Source organism: Artemia sp. Qi Xiang Cuo, chromosome 21 (genome assembly GCF_049724085.1).
Source record: "Artemia sp. Qi Xiang Cuo chromosome 21, ASM4972408v1, whole genome shotgun sequence".
NCBI classification, from domain to species: Eukaryota; Metazoa; Arthropoda; class Branchiopoda; order Anostraca; family Artemiidae; genus Artemia; species Artemia sp. Qi Xiang Cuo.
This window is the reverse complement of record NC_142814.1, coordinates 10,044,846-10,069,359: the sequence shown is the minus strand read 5'-3', so window position 1 is coordinate 10,069,359 and position 24,514 is coordinate 10,044,846. Positions and strand designations below refer to the sequence as shown.

The 24,514-nt window shown below is 38.8% G+C and overlaps 1 protein-coding gene across 1 annotated transcript in view; it reads right to left on the bottom strand.

The window, feature by feature from the left end:
- Positions 1 to 24,514, bottom strand: part of LOC148939223 (protogenin B-like) — a 181,064-nt gene that overhangs the window by 129,532 nt on the left and 27,018 nt on the right. The window contains exons 2-3 of the mRNA XM_089107267.1: positions 18,655 to 18,863; positions 12,034 to 12,187 (exon numbers count right to left, since the gene is read on the bottom strand). Coding sequence (XP_088963393.1) covers positions 12,034 to 12,187; positions 18,655 to 18,863 — 363 coding nt within the window. The remainder of the gene's footprint in view (positions 1 to 12,033; positions 12,188 to 18,654; positions 18,864 to 24,514) is intronic.

Genomic DNA, 24,514 nt, shown 5'->3' with positions numbered 1-24,514 from the left:
TCTCACGCCCACTATTCCTCCAAACACATCCAATCAAAATTTTCAGATAGCCATTTTGTTCAACGTAGCAGAAAGTTCTGGAAATTAGGTCTTTGAGAATGACACTCCTCCCCCAGCACTCAGGGCAAAGGTTGTAAGTTATGCCCTGGGGGCATGTAAGATTTGTATTGAAAGTTTTGTTCAAAGGGCTCATTTGATTGGAAATTGAAAGGCCTAGGGCCATTTTTAGTAGTTGAAAGGAAATGGAGAGCCACTACCGCCCCTCTCCCACCTACTATTTCCCCAAACATATCCAGTCAAAATTTTGAGATAGCGATGTTGTTTAACGTATTTGAAAGTTCTGAAAATTAGGTCTTAGAGGATGACAGCCACCCTAAAAGAACTTAAGATAAGGGATGTAATTATGCCCTGGGGGCATATTAGGTGTTAATAGAAAGCGTTGTCGTTTCCAAAAGGGCTCATTCAATTGGAAATCGAAAGGCCTTGTGCCCTTTATGATTGTCGAAAGTGATTGGAAGGCTTGACATTTTTATAGTAAAGGTCGATGTGGGTGTAATGTATTATTTTTTTTTGTTGTTGTTGTTTAGACCAGGGCACTTCGTATCGAAGGAATTGTTAGAGGAACTTCGAAAAAGGCTCATTCCATTGCAAATAAAAAGGGCTGATTCCCTTTTTAATAGTCGAAAGTGATTGGAGGGCAACTAATCCCCCTTCCATTCCCACCCTCCCACGCCCACCCTCCCATTTTACCATTAAGTTTAAAAACTAAATGTTGCCTTAAGATTAAATCAAAATGCACTGTGTTAATGCTAATTCCGAATAAGACATCTCAGCAGTATCCCAAGAAAGACTCAGGGTATTATGGTCAAATTTTCGGGGCTGCTTCTGCTGTGAAAATTGAAATATCAAAATAGTGTAAGAGTATCCAAGCTAGCAAAGAAAGTAATCAGATTTTTTGCGAATGGTATCAAGTTTTCCATTTCAGGTCAACTAGAGGAGGTATGAAACTAAATTAAACAGTATTATTTGTGTCCAGATTTTTAAAACAGTGTATGTTGTTAAAAATTGCTACAAATTTTTCTCCAGCATACAAATAGCAGGGCCAAACTATAAAGTCTTAAAAAACGAAAAGCTTTAAAGTATTATTTTCTTTTTCCCTAAAAAGACTATGTCAATATAGAACGAACAGAAATTAATTAAAAAAAAAAATTTCCACAAAATAAGTTTCTCAAAGAAAACTAATGAACCCCATCTAACAAAAAATGAACAAATAAAATCATATAGTCTACCAAACGTGAAAGTATCAAAAATCAGTATCCGTAAACAAACACAACCCAAAACGAACAGAAATTATAATAAATAACCGAGTCAAACACAAAACGAGCAGAAATTAACGTAACTTGGGCGCAAAACCCCTATGCCTTCCCAAGGCCAGCACAAAATTTGCACTTTACTGAAAAAATAAAAAGGAATGTGCCAGTCAGTTTAATATACGTATACTGATATTTAGTAATCAAAATGTTAATATTATTTGATTTATTAAAGTTATAAAAGTAAAAACATTTATATATTTTTCAGCAAAGTGCAAATTTTGTTCTGGACTTGGGAAGGCATAGGGGTTTTGCGCCCAACTTATGTTTACCTCTGCTCGTTTTGAGTTTGACTCGGTTATTTATTGTAATTTCTGCTCGTTTTAGGTTTCAATTATTTATCGATGCTGATTTGTGGTATTTTCACGCTTGGTAGATTATTTGATTTTATTTTTGCTCAATTTTTGTTTAATAGAGTTCTTTACTTTTCTTTGAAAAACTTATTTTGTGGAAAAAGTGTTTTTTAATTAATTACTTATAAAAGGCACACCGAACTGAAACATGTTAAGAACAGCTTTATAAGCAGTGACGTCAATTCATGAAAATTGAGGGGGAATGGGGGGGGGGCAAAATGTATTTCTTTACCTCCAGGCGGGGAATTTTATTTTTTCAATTTCTTCAGCAAAAGTACCAAGAAAGTAGGCATTTTTCAGTGAAAATGCCAATAAATGTGCTTTTCAAAACCCAGGGGTGCCATATCTACCACCACCCCCCTTAACCCCCTTCCTAATCAACGCCGCTATTAGTAAGACACAGCATCTCCCTTTGGAGCGGTCTCCTTGGGAATGTTATCCCTTACAAACCGTCTGTTAATATCTTTAAAAGTAAGTTCAACTGATACAACTCCAGAAATTTCACCCTAGGTAAATTTTTAGTGGCATAGCACCATAAGTTTTGTCATAAAAAATACAGTGTGTGTCTAACTGTACCCTCGTGTAACTGAACCCACGCAACTGAATCCTCGTGCATCTGAGCCCAGGTGCAAATAATAGTGTGCAATTAGACCCTTTTGTAACTGAACCCTCGTGCAACTGAGCCCATTTAACTGAACTCTCGTGCAACTCAGCCCCATTCAACTGAACCCTCGTGTAACTGAACCGTCGAGCAACTGGACCGCATTTAACTGAACCCTTATGCAACTAGACCGCATTCAACTAAACCCTTGTGCAACTCAACCCCCGTACAGCACAAACCCTATTTAATTGAACCCTCAATTAACTGAACCTACTGCTGCAACCATAATTTTCAAGTCTGTTTGGGCCCTGGGCATAAAAAGTTTCGCTAATTTTCAAATACATAGGACAGAGGGAAAATTGATGTTTATTAGAGAGATGGGGTAGTTTTAAATCGAAGTGGCAGAGAATTAAAAAAAAACACAAAAGAATTACCCAATAAATAAAGAAGATTTCATTATTCAGCTTTCGTACACTACGACAAAACGAACTGAATTAGTTTTTTTTAGTTATATTAAATAAAAAAACAAGTTTTTTTTTTAACTGAAAGTAAGGAGCGAAATTAAAACTTAAAAGGAACAGAAATTATTCCGTATATGAAAGGGGATCTCCCCTCCTCAACGCCTCGCTCTTTACGCTAAAGTTTTTTATATTTTTAAAAAATAAAGTTGTGAGACAGAGTCAAACTTTAGCGTAAAGAGCGAGGCACTGAGGAGGGGACAGCCCCTTTCATATACGGAACTTCAATTTCATTTCGTTTTAAGTTTTAATGTCGCTCCTTACTTTCAGTTAAAAAAAAAAAAATTATTTAATTTCTGAACGTTTTTGAATTAATGCAGCTTTGATTTTGGCTCACCGTACATGAATAATTAGAACGAAATTTGCTTTTTAATTTTATTGTCTTGGCTAAATGGTTTTCCCGAAATTTCGTTATGACGCAACTTACGAATTAACTTACGTAACGAACTTCTATATTTGTATGTTTTTATTACGTATATTTGGGAGTTTACTACTAGTCAATACCTCGCTCTTTACGTTAAAGTTCCAATTTTGTTTGAATCACAAACGCCTGAACCACAAAGCCCGGTTAATTAGAATAAAAAGTTCTTTTGAAAGTACTAAAAAAAAAACTTTAGCGGAAAGGGCGAGGTATTGACTAGGGGGCAATCCCCTTCATATAGGTAATAACTTCTGTTTGTTTTAAGTTTTGATGTGGCTCCTTACTTTCAGTTGAAAAAACTTGTTTTTTATTTAATTTCTGATCGTTTTTTAAATAATGCTGCGAAATCTGGCGCCCTCTTCATAAAAATGTCCCCTTCCCCCACGGAAACATCTCCATGGAGAAATCCTCCCATGACCCCCCCCCCCACCAGAAAGTCCCTCCTGAAACGTCTGTATACTTCCCATTTACCAATACCATATGTAAACAATGGGCAAAGTTCATAGCTTGCAGCCCTTCCCCCGGGAACTGTGGGGGATTAAGTCATGCTTAAAGACATATTTATTAGATTTTCGACAATGCTAAACAAAATGGCTATCTAAAATTTCGATTGGGTCACTTCGTGAAGAAATGAGCGTGGAAGGGGGCCAAGTTGCCTTCCAGTTTTTTTGGTCACTTAAAAAGGGCACTAGAACTTTTAATTTCCGTTCAGATGAGCCCTCTCACGATATTCTAGGACTACTGGATCGGTACGATCGCCCCTGGAAAAAAAAACAACAAATAAACACGCATCTGTGATGTTTCTTCTGGCAAAAAATACAAAATTCCACATTTTTGCATATATGAACTTGAATCCTCTACATTAGGGTCCTCTGATAAGCTGAATCTGATGGTGTGATTTTCATTAAAGTTCTATAACTTTTAGGGGCTGTTTCCCCCTTTTTCCGAAAATAAGGCGAATTTTCTCAGGCATGTAACTTTTGATGGGTAAGACAAAACTTAATGAAACTTGTATGTTTGAAACCCGAATAAAAATCCAATTCTTTTGATGTATCTATTGGTATCAAAATTACGGTTTTTAGAGTTTTGGTTACTATTGAGCCGGGTCGCTCCTTACTTACAGTTCGTTACCACGAACTGTTTGATTGTTGATTTGAGGAAGGTTGAGCTGAATCGAAAGTGGTTGATTTAAAGGGGGGTTGAGTCAAGAGACTTAGGTTAAACGGAGGTTGATTTGAATGAAGATTGAGTTAAATGATGGGAGAAATGCAAGGAAGTTGAGTGGAATGAGGGTTGAGTTGGACATATATTGAGTTGAGTGAGGGTTGAGTTGCATTGGGATTCAGTAAAACGGGGATTGAGTTGTAAGAGGGTTCAGTTAAACGGGGGTTGAGTTGTACAAACATTACGTACTACAGGTTTCAATCAAACTAGAGTTCAGTTAAACGAAAGTTAAGCTGCATGAGGGATCAATTGAATAGGGCTGAGTTGCATGGGGGTTCAGTTTCATGGGGGTTAAGTTGTAAGAAGGTTCAGTTGCACGAGGATTCAGTTAAACGGGGGTTGAGTTGCACGAGGGTTCAACTAAACATACGATGAGTTGCGAAACGCTTTAATTGCACGGGAGTTCAGTTGCACGAGGGGTCAGATGCACAAGAGTTCAGTTATATGGGGGTTCAGCTGCACTTGGGGTCAGATACACGAGGGTCCAATTGCAATGGAACCAAAAAAGTCCCGTCCAAACCTAAACCCTCCCCAAAACACATACATAAACAAAAGATCAACTAACCTCCCCACCCTCCTCGATATCAATATGATTAGTTTTATATTTTAGAGTAAGTTTCTTAGTTTAAATTAGTTTGCTGTTTAAACAAATTTGGGCTTTGACACCCCTCCCTGCCCTCTCAAAAAAAAGTTTGTGGCTATCAATATCACATATCGGAATTTTTCCAAACATGACACAAAAAGTGAGTCTTATACTGCATTCTCTAAAGCGAGTTCTCATCCAACCCTTTATAATTAGTCACTAATTCAATCCAAGTTATTTATTTCCACGAGATCTGATGCATTTCTATCATTCAAATTTTTCGCGAACTACACGTGTTCGATAATGACGCACCTAGCATAATAAATTACCTTAGGCGCGCAAATTTTTACTTATTAAGAATGAAATCCGTTGCCAAATTATGTTCCATGCAAGAGATCGAATGATAAAGCATTTTTCGCATCTATTCAAATGAAAACAAGAATGCAAACAGAGTGACTCAAAGATTGTCAATTACAAAAATAATCAAATAAATGTCTAAAAACAAATATGAATATCTACAAAAAGGGATATTAAGAATAGAGGCATGGGTTTTATATTTATGAGTTATATTAGACAAGGGCCCCAATTACCAATTGGAGTGTAGTGGGAAATTTCCCCTTATGGGCTTTGGAAAATACCTTTTCAGTACCTTCCTTAAAAAGAATTAAAAAACACTTACCCTCCCCCTCTCCTTAAACATTTTTGTGAATTAGTGCCCCTAACATTAGCAGTGCCACTAAAAGTGTTATGTAATAATATATTTAATAATTTTCTAGTTATTTTCGACGAAATCAAATCGGAAGAATATATGACATTAATGCAGCAAGCAGAAGCACAGTTAATTGCATCAATCAATAACTGTAAAATGATTGATAGTATCCCGCATTTTCAATTTTTCTCCTTAGCAATTAAAATATTGGATTGTAATTAAAATTTCGGACATAATTTGAGTATTTAGTCAAAATTTTAGATGAACAGTAATTTTGTTGAATAAGCCCTCAATAATAATTTAACTACAGAATTTCAGATGAACGGAAAGGGGTACGATTGTTCACAGGGATAGAAATTCTACATGACTTTATCTTCTATCCGGCTGATGCCATCGCGACTTTTATAATAGGGTTCACTCATTTTTAAATGCGCTAAATTGTACGCTTTAGCAGGAGCGTAATTTGCATAGGGGCAGGGGGTGGCAACTGCCCCCCACCCCAGCCCCCCCCCCAGTTGAAATTTATTTTATACAAAAATCTTGTCAAAACTAAGATAAACCTGCAAAATTCAAAAATCCAGAGAAGCAGGTAAGTTTCCTTTAGTATACTTACTTGTACTTGTACTTGTGGCTGGAATCAGGCATTTCGACCTCAACCGGCATCGATTATCTTGGAGAGCTTCGTGGACCATGTTGAGCGATCTTCTGCCAGCTGCTCTGCAAAAGTAAGCCACTGAGTTGACCATCTGTGTCCGAACTTTCTGAATCCCCCGATAGGTTCAAGGTCTGATTTGGCCAGGTTCCACCAGTTTTTCCTCTGTCCTCCTTGACGTCTCTTCCAGGAGCTAATAGGCTCGACTAGAAGTATTTGGCGAGGCAAGTATTCTGGCGGCTTCCGTAAAACATGGCCCAACCATTTCAAACGGCGTTCTTTAATAGTGAGCGCAACATCTCTCTGAATATTGCACATTCGACGTAGATCCGTGCTGGAGATACGGTCACGCAGCTGTATTCTGAGAATTCTTCGCAGACAGATATGCTCAAACACCTTCAGTGTATTCTCATGCTGTAGTTTTACCGACCATGTTTCGCATCCGTAAAGGAGAACGGTGCGGACTAGTGCCATGTAGATTCGCACTTTCGTTCGGACACTGACTTCGCGGCGATTCCATAAGGGTTTCCGAAGGGAGGCAAAGACTGTCTGCGCTTTCTGTATTCTCTGTTGGATATCAGCGTCGGAGGATCCGTCAATACATATTTGGGAGCCTAAGCATGTGAAACAGTTGACTTTTTCCAGTTGAACTTGATTGACAGTTAGTGTGAATGGTCCTGTGTCGTGGTTAATAGCCATGACTTTCGTTTTTTCTGTGCTGACTTTCAAGCCGATCAGGTCTGCCCAGGCCACCACGTTGGCAAGCATGTTTTGAGCTTCTACGGGTTCTGACAGGAGGCCAACATCATCCGCATAATCGAGGTCAGTCAGTGAGAGATTCTGTCCGATCTGAACTCCTGGATAGGACGACAGTGCATTTTCAAGCACCCAATCATCGCAATAATTGAACAGAGTCGGAGAGAGTACACACCCTTGTTTTACTCCGAACTCAACCAGGAATTCTTCAGTTTCTTCACCATAGACTCGAACTCGGCTCACTGACGCGTCATAGTATGCCTTCATCAGTTCAACAAACTTCAGCGGCATTCCGTCATTCTCTAGGATCTTCCAAAGTTTCTGGCGAGTGACAGAGTCGAAGGCGGCAATGAAGTCCAGGAACATCAAGATCAGGGGTAGAGTGTACCTTTCAAACTGCGGGATAATGAGGCAAAAAACAAAGATATTATCAGTACAGCCTCTACCTGGCCGAAAGCCGGCTTGATTTTTTCGGGTTCTTTCCTCCCTTGCCCCTTTGAAGCGGTTCAAGAGTATGATCCCGAATATTTTGACCGCATTGTCTATAAGACTTATTCCGCGGTAATTTTTGCATTCGGTTTTATCTCCTTTCTTATAGAAGGGGAGAATGACTGATGTCTTCCAATCTTTTGGGAAAGAATTGGTCCTCCAAACTTCTTCGAGAATGCCATGGAGCTGTTCAGCAGTGACCTCAGGGCATTGTTTGTACACTTCCGGGGGGAGGCCGTCTTCACCTGGGGCGGTGTGGTTCTTCTGGGTCTTGATCGCTTTTAGTATTTCGGCTCTGGTCGGTGTATCCAGCTCGACGTCGTAGGGTTCTTTAGAAACGGCAGGTGGGAAAGCATCAGGGGCGGATGATGGGGATGGGTTTAGGAGCATCTGAAAGTGATCCTTCCATCTTGCTAAGCGCTCCTTCTGACAACTGATGATTTTTCCTGATCTGTCTTTGAGTATTTCTGAGACAGCAGCTTTCTTACCAACGGACTCTTTCAGGATCTGGTAAAGCTTGTGGGTATCATGTGAGCGTGCTGCTTTCTCTAACGACACGGTAACATCTTTCCACGTTTTGTGGTGGTCCAGACAGACCGAGCGTTTTACTTGTCTTCGCAGCACTGTTGGTTCTTCTTTAGAGACACTCATATTTTGTCTTCGCTCACTAGCTATTTAAAGGGTCCAAGTGGTAATACAGTGCGGTCGTTGTGTTTTTGCTCCGGCTATGATAAAAAAAGCACTCTATTTAATCACATTTTTGAATGTATACCATATCTTCTCGGAGGTTGGGAATTCATCAGAACTGAGGGTGTCAAATTGGTAAGTCAGTTCTAAATTGAGGGCCGGCTCAACTTCTTTGTCTTGGAGCTTACAAATGTCGAATCCGGCCTTGGGTTTGTTTTTCCTCTGAGTTGCAAGACGTAGCAAAATTTTTGCAGCAACAATCCTGTGGTCAGACCCAGACTGCGAGCCTGTGTCCGCGCCGTTTTAAGAGCGAGAGTCCTGTACGGAGCTTCTCCAGCGCTGGCGAACGAGAATGAAGTCTATTTGAGCCTTAGTGACACCGTCATTTGAATGCCAAGTTAAAAGGTGGCTAGGTTTGTGCTGAAATATGGTATTGGTGACAACAAGGTGGTTCATCAAGGCGTAGTTTAACAACCTTCACCCATTCTCGCATCTGTGACCTTGTCCAAATTTTCCCAGGACTTGTCTTGTGGTTTGGTCAGACGGACCAACTCTTGCGTTGAAGTCTCCAGCAACAATCAAGTAATCACGTGCGACAACAGAAGAAGACAGCTGCTGTAGCTCGCCATAGAAATCATCCTTGGTCGTATCAGCAGCGTCACGGGTGGGAGCATAGTTAGAAATTATCGACACATTTGCGGGGTTTTCTTTTAGTCTGATTCTGGAAAGTCTACAGGAGACTGATTTCCATTCTAGGAGAGCATTTCTGGTTCTTGGTTTCATGATGAAACCAACTCCATGAAGTCCTAAATTATCTTCTACTCCGGAGTAGAAAAAAATGGAATTGACGTAGCGTTTCAGGAGCTGTAATAACTATTGAGACAGAACCTGAAATTCTGGTCTCGGATATGCAAATTATGCCTATGTTGTACTTCTCCATCTCATAGACAAGAAAAACTTGCGTGGCTTCTTGTTTGACGGATCTTACATTCCAGCATATAGCCTATCTTGGCCTTTATGGTACTATATGGCTCATTTTTTATTTTTCACTGTCACTTTAACTTGATTTGGGAAAATTGGCTGCAGCTTTGCCCCCTTCCCCTCAGGATTTTGACGACACTAGGCCACTGATTTTTATATAGCCTACATTGAGATTGTGTTCATAAATGGAAAAAAGATATATTACCATTTAAAATCGCTGAAAATCAAATTCTTGGTAGAACTGTCAACCCCCCCCCCCCCCCGTCCAAAAAATTACCCGGAAATGCTCATTATACATCACCTTGCATTTTCCACATCTCTGTCGGTAGGCAGAGAAATGTAATACTTTATACTACACAGAAAAAATCTCCCCATTGGAGGGGAACTATTACCACCACCCACCCACCCCCCTAGCAACAATAATAAAGGCGTAAAATATTCCCAGGACATTCCCGGGAATCAAGGTGAATTAGATATCCATTTCTATCCCCCTTCCCACAATTCAATCTATATTTATCTGAAAGTTCAATAAGTTAGGATATTTAGGATTTAAAATGTACTCTGAGGCACCTAACCCCTCCCCCACCAACTGAATTAACCACCCCCCATCCTTTATTATAGATTATACGCACTTACACCTAACTGTGTTTTTCTGCAATAAGAAGGGAAGTATCATCCCACAACGCCCTCATTCAGACTTGATTCAAATGAAGGAAGACATGAGACTAACACCTGCCCCCCCCATTCCCCTTTCTAAATTTATCTGAAGAATCGTGAATCTCGGCCAATTGAACATTGAATTACGGTTTTTTAGGCATATACCCCCCCCCCCATCCTTCATAATAGCTGATGCGCAATTGTACATCACAAAAAATAATTTCAAGAAAAATCAAGAGAATCAACTTAGTTAAATCAAGCATTTAAGAAAAATTTCTATATTAACCATTTATCTTCGGACTGCGTGGACCACCATGCAGAGTTAATTCCTCTGCAACTGGTAAGCTAAATATACAGTTTTTTGATAGTTTTATATCAATTAGCTGTATAAGAATTTCCAAGCAATAGCAACTCGATCCTCCATGGGGCAAAATCACAGTTTGGTGCCATAAAACGACAGAAGACGCTGCTTTCCCGTGACGCAATCTTTATGGTTACTGAAAAGGCACTAGGACTTTTAATTTCCGTTCGAATGAGCCCTCTCCCAATCAGTGGCGGATCAAGAGGGGGGCGAGGGGCACGGGGCCCCCCTAGCGTAGTCAAAAGTAGTGTAATTTACTTAATTAACTCATATTTGCGTTAATTAAACTTGTTTCTAACGCAAGTTTATCGAATCAACCTATTTTGCCCCCCCCCCTTAATTTTTTTTATCGGATCACCCTATTTTGCACACCCCCCCCCTAAAAAATCTTGGATCCGCCCCTGCTCCCAATCATATAGGACCATCGGTTCAATCTGACCCCCCCCCCCTGGAGAAAAAAAATGAGGAAGCTCAAAAGGGCAACAGAAATTAAAATTTCTGTTGCCCTTTTTAAGTGACCAAAAATATTTGTGCCAGGAGAAAGCGGCGTTTTCTGCCGTTTTAAGCCCGAAAGAGGGCCGAGTTACTATCGATTGAAAATTCTGAGATAGCTGATCAATTTAGTAGCGTCAAAAAACTGTACATTCTGCTAGTAGCGTCAAAAACAGTAGCAATAAAATGGAATTCTTGAATGAGCAATTAATAAATGAATTAATAATTATAATAAAGCAATTAATAAATAAATTAATAAATAAATTAATAATTAATAAATGAGCAATTAATTTGATAAATAAATAAATATACTTGTCCTAAAATGCCTTTTACCCTTGATTAGAGCTTGAATTTTCATGTTAATTCTATATTTTTGATTTTTCAATAGTTTGGTTATGATAAATGTAATGATTTTAGAAGATGATTTTGCAGATTTTTACGTTATTCTAGTGTGAAAGACTTGTTTAAGTGTGAAAGGTCACGTTTAAGCCAACGTAGCTTAACCACCTGGGTTTGAAAACTGCGTCTGTAGTGTGAAAACCGCTTAAGCGTGACTACAACGTGGCTTCCCACTTGCAAGAAAGTCATGCCACATCGTATTTTACATTTACCTGATAGGTAACATTAATGAATGTTATATATTTGTAATCAGCATAAAAAGCCGATTTCTTATGCATTAATGGTTATTAAAATTCTTTTTTTAGAGTTTCAGCTACTTTAAACCGATTCGCTCCTTACTTACAGTTGGTTATTATGAACTGTTCTATGTCAAAATCAAAATGTAGGACAATGGCAAACACGAGATAATTGACAGCCTATGGAAAAGGCAAAATTAATGCAATCATACTGTAAGCACCTCTGAAAACCCAATCAATAGAAATTTTCTGAGACATAGGTATCAAATTGATCGAAGTTACAAATGCATCAATAAAAAAAGTCGAAAACGAGTTAAAACATCGAGTTATGTAAAGTCTAGTTCCTTTTGCGCCCTGGTTTCCACTTATATTCACAGATTCTCAAGAAAAATAATATTTCTTCTTTTTAGTCCATTTTGAAAACGAGTTTTTTGCAAATTTTTTACATTTATAATTTTTGACTTTTTGGTCTCCTCCAAGACTCCAAAGTCTTTAGCCTTCTCTACAAAAAAATATAAAATAAAAACTCTACTTATTAACTCACAGGCAATGCGAAGATGTGCTGTTCTGGAAACAATAGTACCCACTTCGGTGGTTAGTAGACATACGTACTCTCCTTCATCTGACCCTACATTGCCACTTCTTCCTCCCCCAGGACCTGGGCCAGAACTCGGACGTCCTGAACGTTTGTACAGGACCTATAATATAGAGTTTGCATGTGTTACCACTATTACAGATACTTCTGTGAATATAAAATGTTAAAAAAAAGGCTGTTCACAATAGTATCACTAAAAAATATAATAAAGCAGATAGCCAAACTTTTTGAAAAAGAGAAAACAACGTATATTTATTTTCTTGGACAGAGGAATTACGAGACAAAATTGAGTAGTTTGAAAAACAGTTGATACGCGAATCAAGAGCGTACACAGGGAGGACAGGCTTCAGTCCGGCCTGGAAGACAAAAAAAAAGCAAAAGTAAATATTTATCGGAGCACAGATTGTTTCAATCCCCAGTTCCAGCATGTGTATCTAATTTTGAATTTTTTCGGACCTCCTTCCCAAAGAATCTCTGGGCCAGTCACTAAAGACATATTGAGGTGGAATCTATATGTAGCAATTTCTTCCCAAATAGTTAAGCCTAGTCAGGTTGCAGCATATCCTCATTTTAATGAAAATCAGAGCCTACTTAGAATTCTCCAGCGAGGTCAATCGGAATATCAGAATTTCTATAACCCCTTAATTTACCTATAGAGAATCCAGGGGCTGAAATACCTTGCATTAGATACTGACGAAAACTACTACTACTAATAACTCACTGCACCACCAAGCCACCTGAGGCCAACATTGCTACGCACGCTCCTTCTCCATCCAAACCTATTTAAAGCCTCCCTCTTTACACCCTCCCAAGGAGTTCCAATTTCCCTTATATCCTTCCTTGCAACCTCCTCCCATTCTTTCGGGGACGACCTACTTTTCGTTTGGCTCTAGATCAGTGGTTTTTAAACTGTGGTACGCGTACCCCTTGGGGCTACGCAAAAATTTTTAGGGGGCACGCGGCCGGCCAAAAAAAAGTAAAACGACCCTTTAACTCTAGGGCTGGCAATTTTAATTATATTTTAGCTACAGTTTACTTAGTACCGGTAACTGAGAAGGGGTACCTAAAGTACATTGTGGGTAAAAGGGGGTAAAGTGTCTAAATAAGTGTGAGAACCACTGCTCTAGATGGTTGGAAGAAGAGGACGATCTTTGGCAATATGTCATCTTTCATCCGTAAAACGTGCCCAAGCCTTCTCAACTTTATATCAATATAGCCGAAAAAAAGCGGGATAGAACCACATCTTTTGTAGAGCTTACTGTTTGAAATACGGTCAGGCATATTTTGTACCCACAACAATTCGTGAACAATTTCTCTGCGTAACAACTAATAAATCCTCCGCCCTCTTTCGGAGTGTCCACTTTTCAGAACATTACTTGACCACTGTTATCACCGTAGCTTCAAATTCTGGTTCGCGCACTTAACTTCCTATTCTTCAAAACTTTTTTACAACAATAAAAAATGGCGTTGGCTATTCTACTTTTAATATCTTCACTGCATTCACCATCTTTACTAATCATATTACCTAGGTAAGTGTAGCTATCCCCTTGATCAATCTTCTCGTTACCCAACAACAATCATTCTAAGTCTAAGCGACTTAGTCTTCTTCACATTAACTTTCAAGTCACCTCTTAGGCCCTGAGCTCTCAAAACCTCCAGAAAATCATTTATTTTACTAGCATTTTCATCTAGGATGTTCAAATCATCAGTGTTTCACTTTCCCATTTGATTCCATGTTCTCCCATAGCATTTGCATTGTTTCTTGGGACAAAGTAAATCAAACACGACCATATAAATTGGGATAGAGTGTAACCCTGATTAACTCCTGACTCAATACAAAACAAGCTACTAATCTCATTTATTACCTTAACCGCTGTAATATTATTATCAAACATAGCACTAGTCACTTTAATGCATTTATCTGGCATACCATACAAGTCTAGGACCTTCGCTAAAACTCTTCTATTGGCTGAATCAAACGTTTGCACATAATCGATAAAGCTAAAAACTAGAGGGGTCTGGTGACTCAGGGATTTCTCAATTATTAGTCTAAGAGTGCAAATTTGGTCGACAAATCTTCTCCCCTTCCTAAAACCACACTGCTCTTCTCTTAAAACTTCTATCTGCATCATCTCTAAGTCTAAAAAGTATCACCGTACTAAGTAATTTACTTCCTATGGATACAAGGCTAATACCTCTAAAGTTACTACACTCACTCTTATCAGCTTTTTTTCTCGCTAGATACTTCCCCATTTTCCAAAATAGTGTTCATAATCTTCAGTAATTTATCTCTAATTTCACAACCATCTTATTTAAAGAAAAACTTTTTATTCTTTTCTATATAATTTCCTGTAACTTTACTACAGTTTATCACATTCTCAAAATTCTCTACCCATCTCTCTTTAACTCTTTCCTTATCATAATTATGGCTCCGTTCCTATCTTTAACTGGGACAAGTCCAGATTGACTATTCCCTCTCAGTTTTAAAATATCAATACAGTATTTTAATATTATACCTTCCGGCTGCATCTTCTAGATCTCGAGTAATTTTATCCATGGCCTCCACTTCACACTCCTGCAATTCATATTTGAATGCTTTCTCTACTTTCCTTATATCGCTCGTAATTTCATATGATCTATCACTCAAATACTTCTTGTACAAGCCCATAACAAATAGTCTCAATGACAGGCAAAGCTGGCATAACCATTTTTCAGAATTGTACAAAAATGATGTCTTCTCTTACCTTAGATCCTCCTGTGCCTCCAGAGGCGCTTAGGACATCCAAGAAGAGTCGCCAGTCATCTCTCATCGCTGCAGCCGTCCAAACATTTTCCCATTCATGTTGGATTGAGGCATTGAGGTTTGTGATGTCAGCCCGGTAGCTGCGTTGTAGGGTGTTTACCTTCGGTAGACAAATTTCGGGCATGCGGATCACATGACCGAGGTATCTGCACTTCCTATATTTGATCACTGTAGTAGCGTTTGTTATTTTTTGGGATCAGTGGATATTTAGAAATGCGCCTTAAACACATCTCTTCGAACGCGAGAAGTTTATTTTCAAGTATTTGATCTATGTGCCAAGTTTCAGAACCATAGCAAAGCGTTGAGAGGATGTTGCTGTTGAACAGCCTCAGCTTGAGTCGGAGAGAGTACTACTGGCTATGCCAAATTTAAGGCAATTTCCTGAAAGATGCATTAACCTGGCCGATTCTTAGCTTGACTTCTCGCTGACACGATCCTGAATTGTGGATGGTGCTTCCAAAGAACTTGAACTCTGCGACTTACTCTATTGTCTGGTTATTGCATTGTAGGTCAAGTGGAGATCCGGTGTTTACCATACTTTTTGTTTTGTTGGCATTTATCTTAAGACCAAAAGGTTCGGCAGTGTCCCTGACTTGGTTAAGGTAATGCTGGAGCTTTTATTTCCAGGACTCTAGGAGGCTAATATCATCAGCGAACTCAACATCTCCAGGTCTCTTATTATCCAACTGGACCCAATGTCCGTAGCAGGTCCAGATAATATAATCAATTTTAAGAATAAATAGCAGTGGTGATAGTACACAACCTTGTTTCACCCCTTTCATGATACGAAAGTAACGGGTAATCCCGTCACTTGCCTTCACGGAGCATTCTGTGTCTTTGTAGAAGGATTCAACGATTCGAATGAGCTTATCAGGAATACCGTAGTATTGGAGAAGCTTCCAAAGCGTTTGGCGATCTACCGAGTTGAAAGCTTTCTCTAAGTCTATAAAGACCAAGTAAAGCTTACTGTGCCATTCATTCGCTTCTTCTAGCAGCATTCTAAGAGTAAATACAAGATCAGCGCATGATCAGTTTGGCCGGAATCCATGCTGCTCATCCCGAAGATGTTCGTTCGACGCTGGTTGGATTCTGTTAAGGAGTGTAGTCGCCAATAGTTTGCTAGGTTCGTACTTTGCAACGTCACCTTTTTTGAATATTTTGAAAAGAGTATTTTTGTCCAATTCTTAGGAAGTTCTTCGGTTCTCCAAATTATAGAGAAAAACGTAGTCTATACAGTTATGCATGTAGCTACTGAGCATTTAATCATTTCAGCCGCAATTCGGTCTTTCCCAGGAGACTTTCCAGACTTCAGCTTCTTAGCCACCTTTAGTATCTCCCCACCAGAGGGTACTTTAATATCGACAGCTAGATTTAGAAATGGCGTGTCTGGTATATCTAGAGGATCAGCAGGTGTTGGTCTATTTAACGACTTTTCGAAATGTGTCGCCCAGGCTTCGTTCACTTTATCAGGGTCAGTAAGAAGTGGTCCAAACTGATCTTTGACGGGTCTATATGTCTTTGCACGTTTCCAACTATTTCATTGGTGATTCGGTAAACCAACCGAGAGCCTCCTCGTCTAGCAGCTTCTTCAGCCTACTGAGCTTTCTGTTCAAGGCTCTGGCGTTTATCAGCACGGACGATCTTCCTTATAGCCTTATCAAGCATAGCAAACTTTAGTTCAAGAGGGTGTCTCGCATCAGGGGAAAGAGTGTTGAGAATAGATTTCTTCTTGTCAGCCCTCTTCACGATCAGATCTCACGATTCGACGGAGATCCATTCATCCTTTGGCGAATTTTTCATACCAAGCGTTTCGTCGGCAGTCTATCTATAAGGTTGGCCGTCTATCATCATGTGAGCACCACGTTAACTTACGGGCTATTTTATGACCAAATACAGTATTGATTATAACTAGATTGTTATATCTGCAAAATTGTAGCAGTCTATAGGCTAACCATTACTATTTTCTTTTCCTACACCAAATTTACCTACGCCAGGATACCATCTATCTCTATTTACGCCAAACTGGGCATTAAAATCCCTTAATAAAAATACCATATCTTCTCCTGGGATTCTCTCTTATTTATTATTTAAGTAAAATATCTTACAAAAGATTTTTGGCATTTTGAAGCAGGAAAAGAATTATTTCGTAAGTTGCATAAGTATAGCAATTCTAGGGAAATTCTGACTTAGTGAAATGTCTATCCTTTAGTGAACTCTTGGTTTTCAGAGGGGACCCCCCCCCTTCCGGTGACTTGACTCCTTAAAAGTCAATGTTTTTTAAACCTGATGTAAAATCTTTAATAATTACACCAATGTATGGAAGATCTTGCATTTGAACCTCCCTTCTTTATTTTCCTCCAAGAATCTAGCCCTCGAAAAATATTTAAAATAAGTAAAAGTAGGAAAAAGTAGTCATCCTAAATGAAACACAAATTTTTAGCCTACAAAAAAGTGTTTTTGAGTCCAATAAACCTCATAAAGACCATCAACCATGATTTGTTGATTGCAAAGACCATAAGTTGGCTCCTTTCACAAGCACACATCTGCAAAATCACAAGATGTCTCCTTTTTATTTATCCTTCCTCGAAACAAAGAACCTTACATAGACTCCAAATGCTGGTAAAAATAACATTAAAAACCTATGAAAGACTAAGATTCCTCATGGATGGCAAACCGGCCTTCGCCTGTGTAACGCTAACATTTACAGACATTTTTGAATCAGTCAATACCAATATTCAAACAGCTAGTGCAGGGGCGTCGTTTTTTTTAGGGGGCAAGGAGGGGCAGTTGTCGCCCCCCCCCCCAATAATGTGAAAAAAAAAAAATATTGTATAGCCCATGCTCCTTGACTATCCGGATATGGATCCCTTTTGCCCCTCATAAAAATACTGGAGATTCGCCCCTGAGCTAGTGGTAATATGCACTATAATATTATGATTTCATATATACGAAAATTACAAATAGTTATTAAGTAAAGGTGTTTTGGGGAAAGTGTATGATGAACAGGATTTGCATCAATCTTTGGATAAACAAGCATTAGGTATTTGCCGTCCGCAAAGAAGCGACGGACGAGCACCAAGGACATTGGAGTTGAAATCTGACTGAATTGATCAAGTGGAAACATATCATATAAAATTATAAAAACTATTTTCATTTAGGGAATTAGGGAATTCAGTTTTCAATGAAAGAGACCTCCGTATGCAGTTGTCGGTAGTAGTGGGTGCTCATTTAAAAAAAAGAAACATGGGCGAAAAATCAAACAAGCTAAAATCATATGGCACCAAATAGCTTAAGTATAGCCATCTTTGGAATGTGCATGGGTCTTTGGGAGGCAACAGATTGTTGATGTTTCCACGGATGAAAGGCATTGTCAAATTTAACAAATTATTTTTACTTATTTTCACCTTCGACATGGCAACAGTGACGGAAATGTAATATTGCCCTATAAACTTCGTAAGTTTGTAACAACAGAAAAAAAAATCTTAGAAAAATGAGGTTTTCAAGGACAAATACACGTAAGAGGGGTCTAAGAGACAAAAAATGTTTTTATTTTGATGTCCGTGTTACTCGAAAATAGCGTTATTTGGTATCTACCGTATTCTTGGGTCTGTGCCCAGAACCTAAATTTTACTCTAGTTCTCCACACAACCTAGTCGCTTCCAGCTGGAGGGCAGTCAGTGCAGGGAACACGTTTTCATTTTGGACGGCGGTCCATAAAAACTCAAATAAAAAGAAATACAACTATGGGTATTGTCTTATAGTCTTACCTTTTCAAACATCAAGGATCCATTTGCAAGAACGTGTCTCCTTGGATCAGGTACAATAACCAGGCTGCCATGTCTCCATGATACATTTGCTTGTATCTCGGATTCGGCCACACAATCCAACGTAGTGGATCCGCCGCGCTGTATAATGACATCGCGTGGCTCTTTTTTGAATTTAACTGGCACTTTCACTGATGCCTGAGGATCAAAAACTAGAAAAAAGAAAGGAATTACATTCCCGAATTTCTGACCGCAAAATCAAATTTTTTGCTGTTTTCTTTATAGGCGGGTAAGGATGTAAAACGAAACAAGCGAGTCACAAGAATTTGATTCATTGTTACAAATTTGTTCTGCATTCATAATAATATAATAAAAACGGTTCTAGGCGTTTACCCCCCCCCCTTGGAAAAGAAGGCTTTCCAAATTTGAGAATTTTATTTGAGTTTTTTTTTCCGTAGGGGAAAGGAATTTTGTTACTTGTGTATTATGCGCCACTCACTTAAATTTACACTGTGTAAAATTCGAGAACACGGTAGTTTTTTCGTTAGTTTCTTCGTAACTTCAGAAATAAATTTGGGCTAGAGATTTGCATATTATGGGGGGGGGGGGGTAAAGTATAGCGGGTCTACATGCAAAATGTGTTTGGTGCAATTATTCTGCATATTAAATATATAGATAGAGAAGTGTATTTTAAAGCTAAATATACGGCCATGAACATAGTAAAATAACATAAATGAAAGGCACAAATAACATAAACTTTGATCAGCGATCATCATAAAACACTTAAATGAACACTACATTAACCTAATAATAGTACTTAATGCTTGGAATTACTTAATGATTGAAAAAAAGAACTCTTAACACCTGGAAAAAACACTTAAATGAAACATTTAATTTACTTTATACTGGGATTTTTTAATTTTTTTTTTTTTTTTTTAGTTAACAAAATTTCCAGATACCTCGCTATTCTTCTGTAAAACGTGTTCGGCTGAAGCAGAAATTAATATTAATACAAGCACAGTTTATAGAATTAGCAGTATGATCATACCCTATCTCACCCATTATAAAAACCCGGACCAAGGTGCGAGTGCTCCAGAGAACGTTTTTGCAGATATAAACATAAGCGGCATTAGATCTTTTCACGGGTAGACAAGTCAGATTTCTCTTGAACACGAAACAAGTGGAAACCCGTTATTACGAATAATGCACTTTGTAACCATTTCTCATTGATTGACGGAAACAGACTAACCCGCTAATGTAGAAATAAGTGGGAGGAGCTTTTTGTTCGTACCGAGAATGAAGACCAGAAATGATCTGCGATAAACTTACTGGATAATTCTATAAACTGTGAATACAAGTTAATATAAGATTTTATTAAAAATAAAATCAAATTTGGACTTTACTGAAAAAATATAAATGCTTTTATTTTTATAACTTTAATAAATCAAATAATATTAACATTTTGATTACTAAATATCAGTATATGTATATTAAACTGACAATGCACATTCATTTGTATTTTTTCAGTAAAGTGCAAATTTTGTTGTGGCCTTGGGAAGATATAGGGGTTTTGAGCGCAATTTATGTTAATTTCTGCTCGTTTTGAGTTTGACTCGGTTATTTATTGTAATTTCTGTTGGTTTTGGGTTTCATTTATTTATGCGGTAGTTTCACGCTTGGTAGATTATTTGATTTTATTTTAGCTCATTTTTTGTTTAATGGAGTTCTTTACTTTTCTTTGAAAAACTTATTTTTTGTAAAAACTTTTTTATATTAATTTCTGTTCGTTTTATATTAACATAGTCTTTTCGGGAAAAAAGAAAATAACACTTTAAATCTGTTCCTTTTTTAAGACTTTATACTTTGGCCTGCTATTTGTATGCTGGAGAAAAATTTCAGCAATTTTTAACAGCATACAGCCTTTAAAAATCCGGATACAAATAGTACTGTCTAATTTAGTTTCATACCTCATCTATTTGGCCTGAAATGGAAAACTTGATACCAATCGCAAAAAAATCTGTTTACTTTCTTTGATAGCTTTAATACAGTTACGCTATTTTGTTTTGTTTAATTTTTAAGAGCAGAAATGGGTGGGTGGACGAGGGTGGGTGGGAGTGGGAGGTGGATTAGTTGCCCTCAATTCACTTTCGACTATTAAAAAGGGCATCAGCCCTTTCTATTTTCAATCAAATGAGCCCTTTTCGAAGTTCCCACGACAACTCCTTCGATACGAGGTGTCCTGGTCTAAACAACAACAACAACAAAAAATAATACATTATACCCACATCAATCTTTATTATAAAAATGTCAAGCCTTCCTATCACTTTTGACTATTAAAAAGGACACTAGGCCTTTCAATTTCCAATCAAATTAGCCCTTTTGGAAACGACAACGCTTTTTATAAACACTTTATATGCCCCAGGGCATAAATTATAACCCTTATCCTAAGGTCTGTTAGGGTGGTTGTCATCCTCTAAGACCGAATTTCCAGAACGTTCAACTACATTAAACAACATGGCTATCTCAAAATTTTGATTGGATGTGTTTGTGAAAATGGTGGACGTAAGAGGGTTGTTAGTCGCCTTCCAATCACTTTCGACTATTAAAAAGGGCATAAGCAACTCCAATTTCCAATTGAATGAGCGCTTTTCGAGATATCTACGACAACTTCTTCGATACGAAGTGCCCTGCTCTAAAGGAAAAAATTAATAAATAATACATTGTGCCAACATCGTTCTTACATGCCCCCAGAGCATAACTTAAAACTTTTGCCCTGAGGGTTGTAAGGGAGTGTACTCCTCTTTACTTAGTCCCCGTTTCTAGTCTCGTTCTCGAGTATCCCCTTTCTTTACATAGGCAGCGCGATCGTGCTGCCTATGATTTATACAACAACTTTCTATTTCAACCTTATATGCCCCCAGGGTATAACTTACAACCCTTTCACTGAGGGCACTGAGGGATTTATCATCCTAAGAGACCTAATTTCCAGAACGTTCAACTACGTTGAAAAAAATGGATATCTCAAAATTTTTATTGGATGTGTTTTGGAAAATGGTGGGCGTGAGAGGGGCGTTAGTCACTATGAATGAATGAATGAATGCATTTATTACCCATCAATTAAATGGAGCACAACAAAATACAACAAAAAACGAAAAAAACATAATTATTATGGAACAAACAAAAAAAAAAAAAAAAAAACCAAACACCACAACCAAAAGCTTATGCCAACTACTGCTGGAGAATCATAGCCCAGGGATGGGACTTAAGTGTCAAATTATATCGAGTAATCTGCGCTAGGATAGCTTCTTCAGGATTCATGATGCCGTACCGATGCCAAACATATCGATTGCTTGTCCATGGTGGTAAACGCAACAAAAACTTTGCATACTTGTAGTACACTGAACGCAATTTCAGTCTATCTGTAGCCGTAAATATACGCCAGAATGGGCTAAGGTACAAATAATGGGGCAAAACCATAGCATTGTACACCCGGGCCAGCAGACGACGGTCAAACTTCCGCTTATTTGCCACAATACGGCTATACGTAAATGAAACCCGCTTCTGAAAATGAGAAAGCAGTAACCGCCGCGTCTCTAGTATTGACCGTCCAATAGGAAGGCCCAGATATACAATGCCACCGGCGAGCCCAACAGTAGAAACACCAAGTGTGATGCTTTGACCAGCATCAGATTTCGAATTAAACAGCAGTACTTCAGACTTGTCGGCATTAAACTGAAGTCCAATCTGAGCATACTCTTGTTGTAGTCGAGTAAAATTATCTTCTAGTCCTTGCAGAAAGCGGCTCAGGTTCAGTACATCGTCCGCATAACCAATCAAAGATAAATCAACACCGCGCAGAATGTAAGTCATAAGTGACTTCGATTGCGGCTTTACGATACTGTTATTAAATGCTGTCGGTGACGAAATGGCACCTTGTCTTACCCCCGTCTTTACCGGGAGAAGGGGATTACCACGCGGAGAAACAGCAACATCATTCAACAGGCTAGTGCACTCACTCGCTAGTAAAGGAAGTTTAAGTTCCGCTTTTAGATTTTCATACATGTCAGCCAGTGGGGCTAGAGAGCAGGGATCAACACCGGCCAAACCCATATCCAGTATAATCTCCTCGTGGAGAAGCGAATCAAACGCGCGCCTTACATCATGAGTGGCTAAAGCGATGCTTTCACCGCGGTCTTCTGTGTCAACTAAAGCGGATACTAAAGCAGAAAGAGCATGGCCGCACCCGAGGCGTGACTGAAAACCGAACTGATGGGCCTGAACTGTACATTTAGTACGAAGCTCTTCAATAATCAGATTTTCAAATATTTTACAAAAAACAGTTGAAACCGTTATTGGGCGAAAAGACGAACAATCGGAAGGAGGTTTATTTTTCTTTGGGATAGGAGTCAGACATCCAATTGAAAAAGACTCGGGCACAATTCCCAAATTAAATATCATTTGGTAAAGGAGGACCAAATGCTCAATAAACATACCCCCACACAACGACAAATGTTGTGCAGAAATCCCATCATATCCTCTAGACTTTTTTTTCTTCAGTTTCCCAATTGCAGAAATAATCAGACTCTTTGTAATAATCGGTCCCGGACTAGATGCATGCTCAAAGAAATCTTGGAGTCTCGCTTTATAACTATTTTGAAGATGGGGATCCGGAGCAGAAATTTCTTTTTATAATGCTCAATCCATGAAGAAAGTGGTATAAGAGACGGGGTTTGACTTGGCGCTTCTTTCACAAGACTAGACCACAGCTTATTAGGCCGCGACCGAACTTCTTCCGAACAAGACTAAATAATCGAATTCCGATGCAAAGAGAGCTGCTTTGCAAACTGACGTTTCGTATAGATGTACAGTTTTCTCAGCCACCCATCCCGCGGCTTATCTGCTTCAATCCAGACCGAGAGCCAAAATTTAGCAGAAAAGCAAGCATTGCGCAAGTTACTATTAGTTGACCAACCGGGCTCTTCGGTTCCAGATTTTACTCGCCTAATGGGTACCACCGATTTTTCTGCAAGGGATAGGGCATGAGTAAGTTCACTACAATATAGATTCAGCCGAATTCGAGAATCCCGCATATTCTGTTTTGAACTCCGCATTAATAAATCAAACGGTACGCGAATTTTCGCCAGAATATCATTACACGCATTCTGGAAGAGATCAGATGACGCCCTATCCCAATCACTAATATAAAACACAGATCGCTTTTTAGCAAACGGGATAAAAGAAGGACCGACATCATCAAACCGAGCACTAAAAAACAGAGGAAAATGATCTGACGTAAAACTAGAATCACTAACACCAACTTCCACAATAGTTACAGATCGCGTGTGACAAACATGGTCTAAATTAGATGTGCTACCCGAATTATGGACGTAAGTAAAACTTTTATTCTTCGGCGCAACCAAGTAATCATCATCAAACAGACCGAAGATAATACTTGGACGAACAGAATCACCAGAATAATTAAGTGAGTCAGTTAGGTCACAATTGAAGTCACCAGTCACGATGCAGCATAAGCCCTGCTCATTTATTTTTCCCAAGCATTTAGATAAACGAGCGACACTAATGGCAAAAAGTCTCTCAGAACGGTCATCGCGATAGTTCGTGGGTAAGTATACATTCAGCACAACCACATTCTGGATTCTAACCGCTAAAAAGTCACTTGCTGAATCAAAGACAGAAGAAGTAAAACATGACTTCAACGTAAGTCGCTAGACCACCACATGGCCGGCCATGAGACTGAGAGCGGCGCGCAGCAACCGAGAACACTTTGTGATTAGTTGATAGTTCCAAAAGGCTCAGGCTCAAAGTGTTTGCAAAATGTTCTTGAATACACACTATGTCACAC